At 41.1% G+C, this 18,670-nt stretch overlaps 1 protein-coding gene across 1 annotated transcript; it reads right to left on the bottom strand.

Moving 5' to 3' along the window:
* Window positions 1–1,041: 1,041 nt before the first annotated feature.
* Window positions 1,042–8,916, bottom strand: LOC116223611 (calpain-1 catalytic subunit-like). The gene is made up of 20 exons (XM_031580951.1): window positions 8,680–8,916; window positions 8,461–8,530; window positions 8,138–8,262; window positions 7,855–7,988; window positions 7,581–7,755; window positions 7,257–7,331; window positions 5,594–5,679; window positions 4,575–4,649; window positions 4,285–4,445; window positions 4,024–4,190; window positions 3,917–3,928; window positions 3,155–3,360; window positions 2,951–2,984; window positions 2,752–2,820; window positions 2,595–2,652; window positions 2,250–2,305; window positions 1,975–2,043; window positions 1,791–1,869; window positions 1,600–1,716; window positions 1,042–1,139 (listed from the first exon to the last, which is right to left on the bottom strand). The coding sequence occupies exons 1-20, from the start codon at window positions 8,914–8,916 to the stop codon at window positions 1,042–1,044; spliced, it is 2,103 nt and encodes a 700-aa protein (XP_031436811.1).
* Window positions 8,917–18,670: the final 9,754 nt, after the last annotated feature.

The following is an 18,670-nucleotide window of genomic DNA, read 5'->3' as shown; positions in this document are numbered from 1 at the left end:
AGAGACAGGCAAAGGTATCTTTTTTTTTTTTTTTTTACAGGTGTACAGTAGTTGAAGTCATTCATCATATTGCGTGCCCAAAGCCATACAAAGTAGGACAACTGGTGACTGCTAGAAGTCCTACAAGAGTATATCAGAAAGCTGTTTACAGAAGAAATGTACAATGACAACATGACAATACTATAACAAGTACTATTTGAGGCAAAGTGATACAACAAATAATACAAAAACTATCAAGTATCATTCAATTATTAGAGAGACGATCATGATAGAATGGATTACTTTCACTCTCCACAATATGCCTTTGTAAAGTATTTTCAGAAATCCTATGCATGACCTATGGTAATGCCCACTCCCTTAAAGGAAATACAATTAAGGCCAAACTACCGTTACACTTAAGACTAGTTGTGCCAGAGAAAGAAACAAGTGTTCAAAGAATACGTGATTTCTACAGAATGGAAATAAATGTTAATAAAAGAGTAACATAACAAATGGAGACACGTGTTAAAAGTCATTCTAAAAAGATTGTTACTGAATGCAGAAAAGAGCAAAAACATGTATGTGTTGATGTGCTGCATCTCTACATTATGCCTCAGTCTAATCCAGTGTATGCACTGTTCCTATACAGTTGGCCATACTAACTAAAAGCACACACAGATATAAACACATACCAACCCAGAGAGTGTGTAAATACATGTTGTATATTTAGACAGACCAGTAGCATTTTTTTTTTTCAATTTGTATATGCATCGCTCTTCAAAATGCTTTATCCCACCAGTTAGTCCATGACATTGGCTCCCCATTCAGGAATACATACTGAGATACAGCCACTGAAATAAAAAGAACATCATTAGATGACTGCAGTAACTAAAGAAATGGTTCCATCAAAATGTTATGAAAAATGTACATATACAGTGTGTGTGTGTGTGTGTGTGTGTGTCTGTCTGTCTGTCTGTCTGTGTGTGTCCAGGTTGAGAGCATAACAGAATATGTGACTGTTCAGTTGATATTCCAGTTTTAGTTGACATGATATCATATCGCTCATATAAATCTTTTTTGTTTGTCATTGTCAAGACTTTCCATTACCTCACTCTCTTGAAGGTAAATGCCGACCCCATCGGACATTTTTTTGAATATCTCTGATGAGCACAAGATAAGATATGAGCATGTAGTCATAAAAAGCGGGTGTTACATTTATCATAATCTGCACATACTGCACTGCCTGAATATGAAACACAGTGTAGGAGTACACTACAGAAATACAGCAGGAAGAATAGAGAGAATATCGGCTAGTTTTTTTACCAATATTCATGGCATAATGACATAATTACGTTATAGTACAGCTTTTTTTTGAACAAACTCTCAACATCTTGCTAAAATGAAGTGAAGTCATATTAAACTAAACCGAAATACTTGTTCAGAATTCAGTTATGCAGTAAAGACAGTACAGCCTTTGGGAACGTACATCTATGGAATGTCTGACCATCTTATCATGTCATCTACATAACTAACCCTATACTAATGTACACATGCAATGATACGAGTTTGCCTCCCAGGTATTACTAGGAGGAAGCGGACGGATGACAGGCTGCTACTTACTGGACATGCAGTCCAAGCGCAGGATGAGTGACACAAAGGTCTCCAGCGTCAGGCTTCCCGTTGAGCCACCGTAGCGGAGAGCCATGAGGTTTTGCATGCCATCGCTCATCTGTATACCTGCAGACAGAGACACACACTGTGACAACTCACTCAGCAGACCCTGATATCCTGAGCAGTGTTTCTAAACATACCTGTGGCAATCATAGCATTCTGCAGTTCACCCAGGGAGAGGACACCATTTTTTGTCATATCAGCACGATTAAAAAGTTCCTGTCAAGACACATTTGAGAAGGAAAAAAACAATGTTATCATTAAAAAACATGGCTCAAAAGTTTTAATACTTTTAAACTCCAGTGAGAAGACCACCTCACTTACTTTGTAGGAGACGACTCGGTCCCACAGTCGAAGGAACTCACGGCCATCCAGACGGCCTGTGACCGTGAGCTAAAGGGTTTGTGGGTTAAGAAAGTATGTGAAGCTATGTAATGTCCAGTTATTCATGTGTACACATGACACTCTTGTCATTTGAATGCAAAGTTCAGTACAGCAGGAAGCATAATAAACAGACATAAATTTTATTGTGTTGAATATAATATATTGTGATATTATAAGACTAAGGCTCAGAATCAAATATGTAAGTGACAGGATACATCCATCAAGGCAACCATACTGCGGCAGGTATCTAGGCCAAAGCCCGGTGACTTGCCTGCAAGAGCAGAGAAAGAAGCAAGATTGGGATTCTATCTCACACAAAACAGAATACCTTTAGAGCACAGCAGGCTTACATAACAGCTCTGTCGTATTGTTTTGAAAACACAAAAAGAAACAGACATTGAGTATTCAGAAACCTGTTTTATGATGAACAATGTCTGGGCATGCCATGTGTAAATATGGCCGTAGGGGACAAAACCATTAGTGGTTTTGAGTATTTTAAGTGGGAAAGAGTGGTGTGTGTGTGTGTGATGAAACGTGGGTGGTGTAAGTGTGAAACTCACCTTGGAGAAGGTTCTCATTCAGAAGGTTCTGGAGTTGCTCAGCATCTACCTCCTCGTACTTCACCAATGAAAAACAACAGCATATCAGTTTTACTTGCAGTTTCAATATGAACACTAACAAAAGCTGTAAGGCACACAATAAATAAATGAATAATACCTGATCAGAGTACTGTCGGAACAAGGTTGCTTTGGAGTCAGTATCACCTCCGTTTTCAGCTGGAGTGGGCTAAAAGTATTTTACAGAAGTGAATTTTAGAAGGCACCTAAATCTCTCTTCATTGTTCGAAGTTTACACAGAGTTTGAGTTACATCAATAAAGAGCAAAAAACCTAACACAATTAAAAGAGAAATCTAACCTTAGTAATCTCCACATGATGAGAGGAACTTTCCCTGAAAAATCAATATATTACAAAATAAATAAAACCCCTCAAGATTCAGTCAGCAACACTGTGTATAGTCTGCACACATAGACAGAACAACTCCATCTGAGTGAAACAGTATTACAGATTTCAGTCAGTCAGAAGGCAAACTGATGACCAGTTTTAGAAATGAGCTCTTACTCAAGGTGGCTGTCTGACTTGGAGAGTATGGCCAGGATGAAGGAAGCCGTCTCATTGGGCTTGAAAGTAGAGGGGACAATGATGTACTCGCCCGGGACCAGTCTGAAGAACTCCATGACTTCTCGAGCATTCATGTAGTTTTTGGATGAAGCCACAGGGTTCCTCATGAAGAACTCTGCAGGTAACTTCCCTCGTTTCCCTTTGTACTAAAGTAGAATGAAACCACCTTAAGCTCACATTTATTCATTTGAAAATCACAGAATGACAGCCTTGAAGGAACTATCTAAAGCCATTTGGCTCCACTTGTATTTAAAATGTCCTCCAGTGCAACTCATAGAAAACATGCAAGTCTCTTCAGCTGACACACAAGCCTTAAAGGCACACCATTAAACCACAAGTGTGTGATTCAATCATATTACTAATTAGAACTTTGATCCTGTCAATAAAACGAGGTTGAGGTGTTCTTACTAACTTATCAGTTATTTCATACATACAGTTGATCAAAGCAACTTTCTCTTTTTGTTTCTAGAGGTAATAGAAGTGGTGCCACAAGCTGTGTCAGCCCAAGTGGACTGTTTAAACAATCATGTCATATTTATGGCACTGGCTCTTTAACTTCAAGACCAAAATTCTCTCTTTATGAGACTCATTAAACCTGCACACCGATTAAACAGGTAGTTTCACAAGTATTCACATGCCTCTTTGTCAAGTCTGTTCAACCTCCATGTTCATGTTAACAACGCAAAAGGGCAGAGTACATACCTCAGGAGGCACCTGTTTAGAGATGAAGAAAAAAACAACAATTAAATGAGCTTCAGAGGGAAATACCATGGGCCTTAGACACATAAAATGTATCTTGAGAGACGCACGCTGAAAACTGAGAAGCCAATGTGAAGGTTGGAAACCAGCCGCCTGTTCCTCTTGTCAGGCTTCTGCATGAGAGACACCAGCATGTTGTTTGGTCCCTGCTCTGAAGCACACTCATCATCCACGGCATCCAGCTTGATGTGATATTGAGGATTTGTCCAGAAACTCTCTGACATGCAATAAACACACATGCACTGGTGTTGAAACATCCAACTAGTAAAAGGTTCTTATGTATTACATCTCTGTTGTGTTATTGAACGCACCTCTGTAATTCATGCAGCCGCCAGCAGTGGTTCCAGCGACCCATCGGCCGTCGTGGAATTTGGAGGTCCAGTGGCACTCAGAGGATCCATCAAGGAAATCAGGGCACAAACAGCAGATATCCATATCAGAATAGCTGCTACAGAAATCTTCCATTGACATCCTTAAGATGAAGAATAGTGGACATACTCAATTAAGGATTGTGGGTGGAACATATATATATATAAATATATAGATATAAATAAATAAATACTGCAAGGTACTTTTACATTTATTGGATTGATTTTCATACCAGAACTCGCCATCATCACGAATTGAGAGGCACTTTGTTCTGTCCTCTGGGCTCACAGATTGCCAACTGTTTGATCTACAATAAAAAATAAACACATCTCAGTACGCACTTTCTGCTGATCGAAAAACTCAGAGATCAGAAGAAACGTTGGCATTTCATAAAAACTCTACATACAGTGCACACCCATGTATTAAATAATGCTGTGAAGTTGAGATGCAGGATTTTTGCAAAAGCTGTGGTAAGTCTATGAGAATGCGATATTGTCAAGTTGATTCACGTTATGTTACATAATCCAGGACTTGATTCTCACATTTCACCCTTCTGCAAAGTTTCACAACAATGCTCTAAAGCTCCCCTGTTGGGCATGATACACCTCTTGTTATACAAGGAAAGGAAAGTTTGCCAAAGACACCGAATAGAAAAAAGTAATTATAATAATAATCTCAATGAATGTGAGATCATAAACATACAAAGCAGGCATACCAGCTTGACAGACAAACCCTAAACTTCAACACCATATTGGCTCCTCACAATATAAACAAAGGCTAGGTTTTTCTTAAGCAAATTCCACACTAAGGTCAATGTTGCAGGCTTGTGCATGTTCTGGCAAAGATTAAAATGTCTGCAGGATTAAAATGCTGTGTGTTTCAACTCCTCATCTCCTCAGCCTGCAGTGTTGTAGCATGCAGATTTGAGCAGTGCCCACAGTAGTGAGGTCTACTCACTCATCATCAGTTGCACTACACTTCATTTCCCCTGAATTGAGTTACAGTTCAAATCAATTAATGAATCTGGCTTATGCTAACTATTCATCAGGTAATATCAATAAGATATCTAAAGCAGGAAAAAGTTCTGAAACGTGTCCACCATGTCAAAGTTGATTTGTGGCACTATTGGTGCTAATTTAAAATGTAGAATGATCTCCACTGTAATTAGCACATCTAAGTCTATTCATGTATAAGTATTGATGCACTTTTTAAAATCAAAATCGTCTAACTTCTGATTTAAGCGGAACTTACTTATCACTCCAATTGCCATTCCACTCTCCCTGCCCCCATGGGTTGAACAATCTCACCAGTTTAACAGACTGATTGTTGGTCATTAGCTGTTGGGAGCAACACAGTATCACACATTTATGTTTCAACACTAATACATTGTCTCTTTGCGCTGGTCTGACTTGACTGACTAAAATCACACATACTAATAGGTCACATGGGTTATGACTAGGGCTGTCAGCGTTAACGCGTTAATCTATGCGATTAACGCGATAAAATATTTTAACGCAGTTAACGCAACTTTAAAACGGTTAACTCGCCTTGCTCCTTTATTGATGTCAGGTGAAAACTTATGAGTGAAACAATAATACACAAGAAACGAAACACAGCAAGTTACTATTAGATTCATTACACCAAGAATCAGAGCAACAACAGATTACAACACAGCTGGCTAATAAGTGCTAACGTCTGCCACCAACTGGGTAATGAATGAATGGTGTGCTAACGGTCACATATTAGAACGTAACGTATCTAAATTATTAATAATTACATTTTACGTTACAACGAACTAACACAGTTCATAGAATTTAAACATAGGTCACTTAAACATATTTATCACAGTGTGAGACAGCTAAATAACTTAGTCATTGTTTTTGAGCGTGCAAGGGAAAGCATAATTTAATAGAGGCTTACTAGACATGTGCGTTACTAACTGTCACAGTTGTCAAAGTAAAAGTCTGTCAACAGAAAGAAATACAATAGTGTGTGCGTGCAGGGATGGATTACCGAACGGGCTGAACGGGCCCAGGCCCAAGGGCCCCTGAGCTCAGGGGGGCCCTAAACCAGAGCCTCTGCGTGAAGTCGCTGTTATTAACTTTGCTTGCTGTCAATTGTTTTTAGACTTTGTATTTGTTAATATCAGAAGTGGCTTAAATGTATCTCTTATTTGTGGTTGGAAGCGGTGTATTTTGTTACACGTCCTGACCAATGGTTTCATAATCCGTCCATGTGTGCGTGTCCATAGCAACAATACACTACAACATGAAACATTAAATCACTCCAAGCAATATACATTTGCTGACCTAAATAAGATGCTATTTGTTTTTACTTGAGGTTATTTCAATAATTGACCATTTTAAGCTTGGCCTACCATTTTATGGGAGCGATGAGGGACAGGTGGGGCTTGAAAAGCCCCCCTTGTTCAAAGTGGGGAATGAGAAAAAGTTTGAGAACCACTGTGGTAGTTAAAGATGGAGAGAGCTGAGGGATTGTTGGGCGGAAAGTCTCTGTTTAAGAGCCAAAATGACGGAACAATCGACAAAACTGAAGTTGTATGTAGCATTTGTCAAGCTGAATTTAGCTATCACAGAAGCAGCTCGTCTTTAAGTTATCACCTTAATGCAAAGCACATTAACGATCTTACGATTTACCGTTGAGGGGCACCATTGTGTTTAAATAAAAAATACAATTAAACAACAGTGTCTAAAATTCACGCTGTATGAAGTGATTACTCGTTAATTTATAAGATTTAAGAAGAAAAACAAACTTTTAATCGTGATTAATCGCGATTAATTAATTTCAAAATGTGCAATTAATTAGTTAATTTTTTTTAATCGATTGACAGCCCTAGTTATGACACACCACCACATGATAGCAACCAACCACTCCCATTCCATTAGTATATTACCTTAGTTACTCCTGTGATGGTGTAGGCATGGCCCTGCACAATCCCGTTTGGTAAAACAGTGTTGGCAGATGTTGCCTTAAAGTGACACACAGAAAAGCATTACAACTGAGAGGCAACAGTAGTTGTGTGAATTTAGCATTTGACAAAACCTTTGTTAACATCTATGCTGTCCTTTAAAGTAAGCTTTCTTAGAAAAAGCTGCTCAATCCTTTTCACTCTAAGGATTTACATAATAGACATGAAGTGCAGTGAGATCATCTCAACACAACTCAACTCAATTCACTTTGTGGAGAAGGATAGGACAGATTCAGGAGAACTACTCACCCCTTGAGGAGTGCCACAGCCCATGAGGGATTTGGACTGGGCAGCCCTGAACATGATGTCCCACAGGTCAGGGGGGGCTTCATCCAGCTTGAATGTCATGTGGATCCCCCCTGTGAAGTCCTTCAGGGCCTCCGACACAGTGCCAGCATTCATGTCAGCATAGGAGCCACATACCCTACAGTGGGTGGGGGGGTGGGGGGGGCAGAGGACAAATGGCTTTAACTGAACTGTTAAATACACCAAGGAGCATCATAAAGGCAGCTAGACCACATACTTGGCATAGGCCTTCTCCATCAGTGCAGCCCAAAACTCATTGGGGGTTTTCGAGCGCACAAATATCAGCCTCCCATCAATTGTTGGAAGCTTGTCGTCAATCACCACATCTACCCACTTCCCAAATCTCCAGAACTGAAAGAAGAGAACAACGACTGAAAATGCTGTTACAGTAAAAACGTGTGATGAGGCTCTTTAATAAATGAATGATACAATTTACTGTTGTGATAGAATGTTTTACAAAAATGGCCATTTGAATTGAGATTACGTTTTTCCTTCCTTACCCTGAAGTGAAATAAGCCTACATAGCCCTCCCCCTCCTGAAAAGACTGATCCACAGGGATGATCTGCTCCCTAATGTGCTTCTGAAAGGTCAGCGCTCCAATAGAAGCCAGGAACCAACAGTTTCCTGAAACAAAATAAGTACTAAGAGTAAGTAGAGGTAACTATGATATTTTTGCTCTGCTATGTCTTTATTTGTCTCATAATCTACATTATTAAAGAACCAAGATTATTTCACAGTCAGCATATATAATACATAAATAACACATTACACATAACACGTGGTGGATAGTAATTTGTTAGTGTTTTCAAAGCATAATCTTACCAATAGCTCCTTGTCCAAAGTCAAACCTTGATAAACCGTCCAAAATGAAAGAAGGGTTTTCCACCAGTTTCTACAAAAAAAATGTATTTATATCATGTCATGTCAAACTTCCTTATTATAAGGAGGCCTATATATTCATTGCTGGTCTGCATTCATTCACAAGTTTATTTGGTAACCTCAGCAGTCCCAGCACCCACCATTTACAAGGAATTGACATACCCCAGGTCTTCGCCACACAACTCTGGCCAGCTCATCAGGCTCCAGTACTCCATTGCCAATGGACCTACGATCTGGTGGAAACATGTCATCGATGTACCTCGTGCGATTAATGGTGCAGTATTTCTGCAGCTGTTCGAAGTCCTGATCCAGGAACTTGTCAGGGTTGGTGGGAGATCCTCTGCCATTTTTCTTATTGCGTTCATTCATAATATTCAGACACACACCAGGAGGAGGCATTCTGGCAGATGGGAAAGTGGCACCCTTAAGTGAAACTAACAAAAAACAAACAATTAAGTCAAAGCAGTAAAAACAGCAAGGATGATATATAGAAGGTAATGTAATCCATATCTGCAATAACTTACCTTCACTAAATAAACTTTGCAGGTGATAATGAATTCCTTGTCTTGTATTATCTACTTATAAAACCTGTTACAAGCATATGAACAGATGAGAAGCTGATGCACAAGTAACACGCAGTTCAAATATTTTCTCTATGACAAGTAAGGTTAAGTTACCTGTCACAAAGCAGATGGTGTCGACTGAAGAAGAGAGGTCCCAGACGTGAGACTGCCAGCGACTGTAAATGGTCCTTAAATACTGCTTCGGTCTGGTGCAAGTTCAGGCAGGGTGGTTCATGTTGCACGTGTTCATTGTGTTGCCTCTGTGCGAACATGCTCACGCCCACTATATTGCCCCAAAGCACTTTTAAGAACTTGTTGTTGTGGGAATACCATCTTATTACCACCGCCAGGGATCTATATGTGTGGTTGTACTTTCATATGATACTTTAAATAGTTCTATGAATTTAAACACATTATGCTTATTGCCTAGTTTTCTCATTGTTGTTTTTACTCTTATTAATCTGTTTTCTAAGTCACTTTGGACAAAAGCATGTCACTAATATCTCTGCAGAACTACCCAAAACCCATAATCTGTTGCAAAGCACTTCATTAATTGTGCCCTCGCATTCATGATATATTATTATATTAGGTTTCAAGTGTGAATGTCAAATACATCAGTCATCAGAGATTAAACCACCAAAACAAAGGCAATCTCATACCAGGCCTATCAACTTAACCTTTGTCTTCTTAAACAGACGGAGATGGAGCAGTTACAACAGCCAATTGAAATGGTTGAGTGAGCTGTGATTATAGCTCATTTACACTACACAGATTCTGGCTGACAACATCTGGACTATGAAACATTTGGAATGTGTAATGGATAGATATGCACATATATAAAAACTATAAAAATAAGCATATGTCTGTTAAAAACAACAACACAAACATAATGTAAATATTATTATAAATATTTATTCCTGTGGTAATACTATCACTGAGGTAGCCATTAATTGACCTTTTGATATAAGTGCACACTAATTATTCTTGCTCAACCGATAATTTGCCAGGGTACACAGACCACACCCTGAACAAAAACCCAATTGTTAGAAACAGGGAGAGGCAAACCGGTTGTTCTTCTTCATCTCCGTCATTCTACTGCAGACTTTTACCAGTCATGATAATAAAAAAACATTCTTAAGTTAATTTTTCACAACTCACAACACATCTTACAGCTAGATCCGAGGATATATTTAAAATATACCATAGTGTCATTCTCTGAGTTGCTTTGCATTGCTTGAGTTTTTGGCAGCTTATGCACTCCAAAGGAATAATTCAATAAATCATGTGTTTGCAAATACACGACCCACTTCAAAATAATTGTCTTTCACTATAACTATGCAGCAGTGATGCTACACGTGTCTGTAGTTGTTTCTGGCACATGGAACGTCCTGCATGCATTCCAGCTAAAATGTCAACCTTGCCATAACTTGCAGGAACCCACCAGTGTGATTTTATGCAAATTCTACGAGTAGGTGCTACTTCCCAACCGTGGCCATAATAACTCGCCATATATTTCAAGGGGACAATAATGTTAACAATATTTTGTTATTGCAATTTAGCATCTACCAGACCTTTACCTTCACCCTCATTTCACATGTGTTTTATTCAAAACATTACTCTACATGTCTTTAGTGCAGAGTGGCAAAATATTCCATGTTCAAAAACTTCTATACAATGAAAAAGACAGAAACATTGCATTCACAACAAATTGTAATGGAATATATTTGGAATGTAAGATAGAAACAGCAGCATCAATATTTTTGTCTGCAGTCAAGACTGATTAATAAAATATAAAATATGACCCTGAAAATATGAACATAAGGAATGTGAAAAGCAATTCAGAAAGCTACATATTTTTGTATTCCTCAGCTTCAAAGACAGATTTGGTAGGAGCACATTCATTATAGCACATTTGTCATATTCTAAAAAAATTAGTTATATGTTATATGTATGTGTAAATCTCCTCTTTAGAGCAAAATGCAAGGACAGGAGACGGCCGTCCACAGCATCTACACATACTTTTTCAATTCCTATTCATCTCAAAATAAAACGGTCAAGTCTACCTTCTTATTACTTCTTACACAATAGTACATTTAAGGATGCTACTACCTTAAATGCGACTCGGGCATCTGAGTCTCATTTTAAGGTCTCATTCAAGTCATGACAGGCTATCCAGGTATGTAAACAGTATGAAAGCCCCCAGTGACTGCCAAGGGCATTTAAGGTGATTAACACAAAAGGTGTTTTTTCTGTAGTAGTTTGGCCTTTCTTTTGGACAGGAAACAGGGTATTGGGTTGAAAAACCACTTGTATTTTGAAAGTAAACATTACTCTCTTCACCTGCACATTTTTTTTGTCAACAACTATTATTAAGTAGGATTTGATTAGCAAGATTTCCAATTTTCCATTCTGGATCTGGATTCACGTTTGCAAAGGGACATGCGGGTACATCTGATCTTCAATAAGTAAACGACAAACACTACAATAAGTACGACAAACACTACAAAAAGTATAAAAAAGTATAAAGAAATATGTCTCTCATCATTTTGTTCTAAGAAAAAGAACAAATGCAAAACTATTTCCGAGCCACAGCTGCATGCAGCTTACCAATGAAGTGCAGATAGGCAGATATGACCCAAGAAACACTTTAAACCCACTTCCATGTCACTGATGTTGGAACCTGAGGTACCTTTTCCTCACCATACTCAAACAGTCCCAAGTCTCACAATGCGCTGATGTAGCTCCCTCCCCCTTCCTTGCAAGGTCAAGTTTCTTCAAACATTTTCAAAATCAGGATAAATATCCTAATCACTTTTTGAGTCAGACCCAGATCAAAATGGTATTGCTGATTGTTGTCTTGTCATCAGAAAATGATCACATGGGGTCAATTTTATCCAGAGGTTTCAAGAACCTATTAATTTTGTAATTAGGCTTCTATATTGCTATCTGCTGGCCAAAAGATGTTATAACAAGTAATATTACACATCAGTATATGTGCATTATGCAATGTTATCTTTCTTTCAAAACTAGTTTGACTTTGAAACAGCTGCTTATGTTGCTTTATTATCTCATCAACTAAACAAAATATAGTATATCAGTGGATTATTTTAAATCATTTAATCAATGGAGAGTTGAATGTCCAGGGGTTCAATAGTCAAATTCAAAATGTTCAGGGGTCTTCATGATCAGACTAGTCCATAGTCCAGTTACATTTGAAGACAAGTTTGCTGTTTTGTTGAAGCAAGGTCAACTTAATTTCTTCTCCCGCTAGAAAATACCACTTTTCTGCACCTTTCCATTTCCTTGTCATAAGCATGAGCTTTTTTGTATCCTTTAACATGGCATCTTCAAGGCTTCTTGTAATTATCCAATGAGTGTTTATTAGCTGATTAAGTTTACTGGACAGTTAAACATTGCAACCATTCTCAGTGTTAGAGGCTTTGTTGCTAAATCAACCACAACACTTACATTGGATTTTGGTCTCTCAAAGGAGCTTCAAAGGAGTTGTCTGAGACTGCTGAAAAAGTGAGTCATTGGTTGTGGCTGATGCGCAGTGGTGGAGGAAGTACTGAAGTTTAGTACTTAAGTAAAAGTACAAGTACCCAGGAAGATAAAAGTAAAAGTAAAAGTAAAAGTACTACATCAACAATCCTACTTAAGTAAAAAGTACTTACTTTTAAATTTACTTTAAGTATTAACACGCAATGGGTTGTCTCTCATGTCTAGGCGGTGCCATTTTGATAAAGAAATAGCTACTGGTAATAAATGCCTCTACAGATGTCACTACTAGTAATAATTATAAGCAACAACATTTGTTAATTGGAAAGGTTGGTGTACTTATTGTGCCTACCATCTGTAATACTGTTCACACTATATCTTACAATTATGCGGATGACAAGTTATCTACCAGGGATTATTTGCAAAGTTAATACCATTAAGCCAAACCAATAAAGACACCATGTGATATCTTTAAATCTTTTATTTAATTGTAAACGTGTAAAAAAGGGAAACATGGAACATGAAAAACAAATGTGATTGTAAAACTGGACAGAACAAGGCACGCTAGCTTGACATAGCTAACCTACCAGCTTTATCTTACCACTACGTTAAATATATAATGAAGGTCCAATCATGTTTTTTTTATGCTATTGCTGTATGTCAACATGCATTTCGCTAGATAACATTATAATATCATGTCAGTAAACGAATTAAATACATATATCAATATTCAAAAGTCAGGGACATTAACTTAGCATAGCAATCACTCTGCTTACCTCGATATGCTACTTTAAATTTGAGGGCGAATTATTGAAGGCTAGCAACTCCTTTTTTTGAGGGAGACAGGAAACGCATTGAAACCTCCAGGAGTCATTCTTGGGGCCTTTGAACTCGAACATATCTTTTAAATAGGGCCAAGGGTGGCTCATATCAGAGGGCTCAGTTCAGGCCGACTCTGGATCCATGTTGAATAGCCAGTAGTCAGGCTGAATGTTCAACTATAACAGGCAAAGCTACCGCTAGTGCTGCTGCCAAACGCGCACTCTGATATCATTGGAATTGGTAGAGCCACCTGATTGGTTTAAACTTCCAAAACAGCAACGCAATCCATAGTTTTGTGTAGGCAACATTTTGGCGAAACTATGTTCATAAAATGTAACGAGTAACAGCACACATTGTAGAAATGTAGCGGAGTAAAAGTATAGATAATAGCTAAAAAATGTAATGGAGTAAAAGTAAAAAGTATGCACTATTATTTTTACTTAAGTAAAGTACAGATACGTAAAAATGTACTTAAGTAAAGTAACGAAGTAAAAATACTTTGTTACATTCCACCACTGCTGATGCGCTTGCAGACTACTTGGGGTCGTGAATTAACCTGCACTAAAACCGAGATATGTGAAATCACATTGTCTCTGGTAGTGGCATGTGTTGTAACCCATCAAGAGTACGGAGGGAGATGGGTCTGGGACGCCAGACACCACTGTTGAGCCTTCTGGAGGTGCCATGGGCTTAATTCAATGAAACACTGATGAAGGAAGGTGCCTACTGAAAACCCCAATGTATTGCTCACGAAGGCAGGTTTGTCGACGATGTTGTAACCTGCTGCTCAGGTTTTATGGTTGGGCAGTCATGTTGTTGTGTTTAGCACTTGTGGGCTATAGACAGAGCATGTTGTACTGTAAAGGAGTGCATTTACGGATCCCGGGTACAACATGCGGCACATTTTGCAACTGTCTCCAGGCAGTTGTGTGTTGTTGTATCCTGCTGCACAAGATCTATGGTTGGGCAGTTGTTATATTGGTTAGGTTGCTGGCTATGAGTACTATTACAGTGAGTGGATTGGCCACTGTGGGAAGTCTCCAACCAGTAGCACAAGAAATTTAACATATTCTCCTGTGTATAACTAAAATGACCTGTCTAGAGTATGTGACTGCTGTGAATAGGGCAACTGACAACAAGGGAAAGACCAAGTGATGGTTTGGAAAGACAGCTGGCAGGAGGGAATAGACTGCTGCTTTGGGATCTGTGGCAGATAGGACCAAGTAGATGCACCCAACTAAGCTACAGAAGAACAAACCAAAAGAATACCCATAGAGTCAGCGAGAGCAGAGGTAGAAGATGACTCACAGACAGACCACATTGTTTTGGACTTTGGCATGGCTTTGACTGAGAAAGAGGATGAACGGAGACTGTTCAGGGAATAAGGGGAAAGCTCTTCAGGTTTGTACGTGTGGAAGGCAATTTCACTGAAAGGCTTGAGGATCCACCAGGGAAGGAAGAAATGCCTGAATGAAAGAGTAGGGAACCCGCACTGAGCACTACTTGTTAACAAGAAGCTCAAGTCAGTCGGTTGAAGTCAAAGTCCAGCGGCGGGTTGAGCATCAAAGACCACAAGATAACAGTTGTAACTGCCAGAGAGTTTTTGTGTTTATTTTTAATTAACACATTTTGATATTTTATGCTTATTGTTGAGGTAATGTACATTTGCCCATTATTACTGCCATTACGTTATTACTGATATTAAAGTGTAGGAATTGGTATGTGTTGCACTGGGGAATCATATTGGTGACACACACTTGACCAAGCAGGTGGCAGCCACCATAGACATATATACATAGACGCCCCTTGGCTCGCGTGTCAAGTCGCCGCCATCTTGGGGAGGTGATGACTGGCCAGTAAACACACGCAAGTGAATGGGGGAGCTCCTGCTTTTCTGGATAAAAAGCACTATAGCGCTTACATTTCTCAACCGATTTCATTTATTCGTTTATATATTGAATGGTTTATAATCTACGAGGAATACAAAAAAAAAGTTTTGTCTCCATGTTACTTAGAATCTTGACGGTAAGGCTATAAATCGCCACAGGCATATGTACATACATCATATATGTCTATGATAATCGCTGCTAGACGCTAATTGTTCTTGTGCTCCCACAGCTCATTCACTTTGAAATACTGAAACGAAATCTAAATGATCGAAATAGTGCTTCTTTAACTACTAATATTGAATTTGACCATCATTGAGAAAAACGGAACAGAATCTGCAAATAGCCTAGCATAGCATACTCAAACTACTGACAGAGAAGGCAAATGTAAACAACCATCAAACACCTGCTTTCTATATTTTTATAGCAGTGAGATACACACATTTTTGTACATATACACAATTTGATATAAGCATGACCAAGACCATGCATAGTTTTCTTTGCCCTCCGTTATCGTACCTTTTCAAAACTTTTCTGTTAGCCATTTCTGATATGCAGTAGCTATGTAGATACTAAAGCTAGCTTCGTTTATTGTTTCCATGGTAATAGGAGCCGTCTCCGTCTTCGCTTTTCTGTTGGCCATTTCTGATATGCAGCACACGAAGGTACGATAACGGAGGGCAAAGAAAACTATGCATGGTCTTGGTCATGCTTATATCAAATTGTGTATATGTACAAAAATGTGTATATTTGAATGTGTGTATTTCACTGCTATAAAAATGTATAAAGCAGGTGTTTGATGGTTGTTTACATTTGCCTTCTCTGTCAGTAGTTTGAGTATGCTATGCTAGGCTATTTGCAGATTCTGTTCCGTTTTTCTCAATGATGGTTATAAAATAGTGTAGCGACCTGTATGTGTTGATGTGTTAATGTTAATGTTCATTGTGATGTCTGTGTGCCTGTGTGCTTGCTCTCTGTCAGCCGCGGCAGCTCATGTGCGGGTTGCTATGCGCTGCGGGGGGCTGGCAGAGTAGCCGGGGGGCGGGGACACCTGGATAAGATAACGTGTTTCTTGTTGTTGAGCCTCTTCGTGCTCGCGGTTTAGTGATGAGCCGTCACAGTGATTAAAGTTCCCATGGATGTAAACAATAAAGTAATCATTTACAGAAACCCCTCTGAGTAGTGCCTGAGATCGCTACAATTGGTGTCAGAAGTGAACTATAAATAAAGTGAGTGAGCTAGGGAGACAAGTTCTTTATCGTTTTTTTTTGGTAGTTAATTATCAGTTTAGCTAGCGGCTAAGTTTTTTTGCGGAGGACATTGTTTAACGTCATGGATAACTTTTCTGGCGTGAAAGTTAAGGAGGAGGGAGACAGTGGTGCTGGCCGATGGTCTGAGGAGTTTCAGAGGATGGAACAGGCAAGATCTCGATTACGGGATTCGGCGGCGAGGATGGCTTCGGAGGCTGGCATGGCTGCAGGTTCAAAGTCAAAGTCCCGCGCTGAGCATCCGAGGAGTGGGGGAGGGGCGGACTGTGACTGTAAGAACGTCAATCATGGCGGCGCCCATAGCACATGGTCCTCAGTGAAAACACCCAAGTACGGGGGTAAGTCAGATTGGGAGGCCTTCCATGCACAGTTTGATTTGCTGGCTCATGCAGGGGAGTGGACGGAGAGAGAGAAAGCCCTGCAGCTTGCAATGTGCCTCACAGACGATGCATTAAAATGCCTTTTGTTGGTTAGCCCAGAAGACAGGCATGATTATGGGGCTTTGGTGGCTGCATTAAAGAGGCGCTTTGGACAATGTGTGCAGCCTGGCCTGCTAAAAAATGAACTCAGCAACAGGTACAGACTCCCAGGGGAGCCCCTGCGGGCATTAGCAAATGACATTGAGAGCCTCACTCGGCAGGCATATGCACACATGCCACCTGATGTACAGAGCGAGCTGGCAAGAGACCAGTTCATCAGAGCTCTGTCCCCCACTGAGCTGCGGGTGCAGGTACAGCTGGAGCACCCTCGATCTCTGCAGGCTGCATTGGAGTTAGCAGTGGAGAGGGAGTTTGTGTGGGGTGTGCCAGCTGGAGGTAGCCACAGTGAGAGCATGCCCATAACAAGAGTGGCAGTGGGCACCAACGATGACCTGGAGAAGCCGGCATGGGCATCTGAGCTGACGGAACTGATACGGGCTATGTCTATCCAGTCAACCCGTACCCCGCACACATCCCCCAGGGTGTGTTGGGGGTGTGGCCAGCCTGGTCACTTCCTCAGGCAGTGCCCAAAAGCACCCAAGGGTCCGGGAAACGACCCGGGGTCCGCATAGGGGAGGCTGTGCGGACCCCAGCCCCATCCTCTTCCTTTTCGTCGTCTGCAGGAAAGGCCCGACAACACAGACGGGGAGTCAGGGCCCACTCCCCCCAGAAGCAGACGACAACATGCCCACGGAGCCTGTGGTAGTGGTAGGGCGGACTTGTGTTGGGGACTTTTGTCACGTCCCAGTGACCGTAGAGGGGGTTCCCTGCACTGCTCTTGTGGACACGGGGTCCACAGTGACACTGGTGAGACCTGATGTGGTGCCAGGCTGGACTCAGTTAGAGCCCACCACTGTGCAGTTGCGCACAGTCACGGGCGGGCTGGCACCCATGAAAGGCAGGGGCGAAATGACACTGACTGTGGGGGGGAAAGCTGTCCACCACCCAGTGTGGGTGGCAAGCGTGCAGGACCCGTGCATACTGGGACTGGATTTCTTGAAGGCCACGGGCTGTCAGCTGGACCTGGGCAGAGGCACGCTGAGGTTTCAGGACGGGCCTGTCATCGCGTTGTCGGCCGTGACACCACCAGTCGCTGCACCCACTACTTTGCCGGCACGAGAAGTTGGCATGGTAGAGCCGCGGGCCACACCCCTTTTTCCCCAAAACCCCTCACGACATCAGGGTGTGTGTTTCCCTAACAGGCCACCACTCCACGCCCACAGCATTGCTGTTCAGTCACCTCCCTCTCAGCTGGAGACAGAGGTGACAGCACCCAACTCCTCTCCACCCCTGCTGGCAGTGCCGGCCCCCAACAGCATGGGCTGCTCGTCTCCGGCCCTGCTGCCCCAGACGGAGGAGGAGGTGTCCCTGCTGCCCCAGACGGAGGAGGAGGCGACGCGGTCTGCCATCACGAAAATCTGGATGGAGAACTGTGATGACCTGGACTCACAACAGCAGGAGCAGTTGTGGCGGCTGTTAGTAGAGTTTAAAGACAGCTTTGCACTGAGGGAGGATGACGTTGGGCGAACACAGCTGGTGGAGCATGAGATTGACACCGGAGACGCCCGCCCGATAAAGTGCCGTCCCCGCCGGCTTCCGCTGGCACGGCAAGAGGCGTGTGACAAAGCTGTCGGGAA

The sequence above is a fragment of the Clupea harengus genome, chromosome 14 (genome assembly GCF_900700415.2).
Source record: "Clupea harengus chromosome 14, Ch_v2.0.2, whole genome shotgun sequence".
In the NCBI taxonomy this organism is placed as follows: Eukaryota; Metazoa; Chordata; class Actinopteri; order Clupeiformes; family Clupeidae; genus Clupea; species Clupea harengus.
This window is presented reverse-complemented; position numbering and strand designations above follow the sequence as displayed.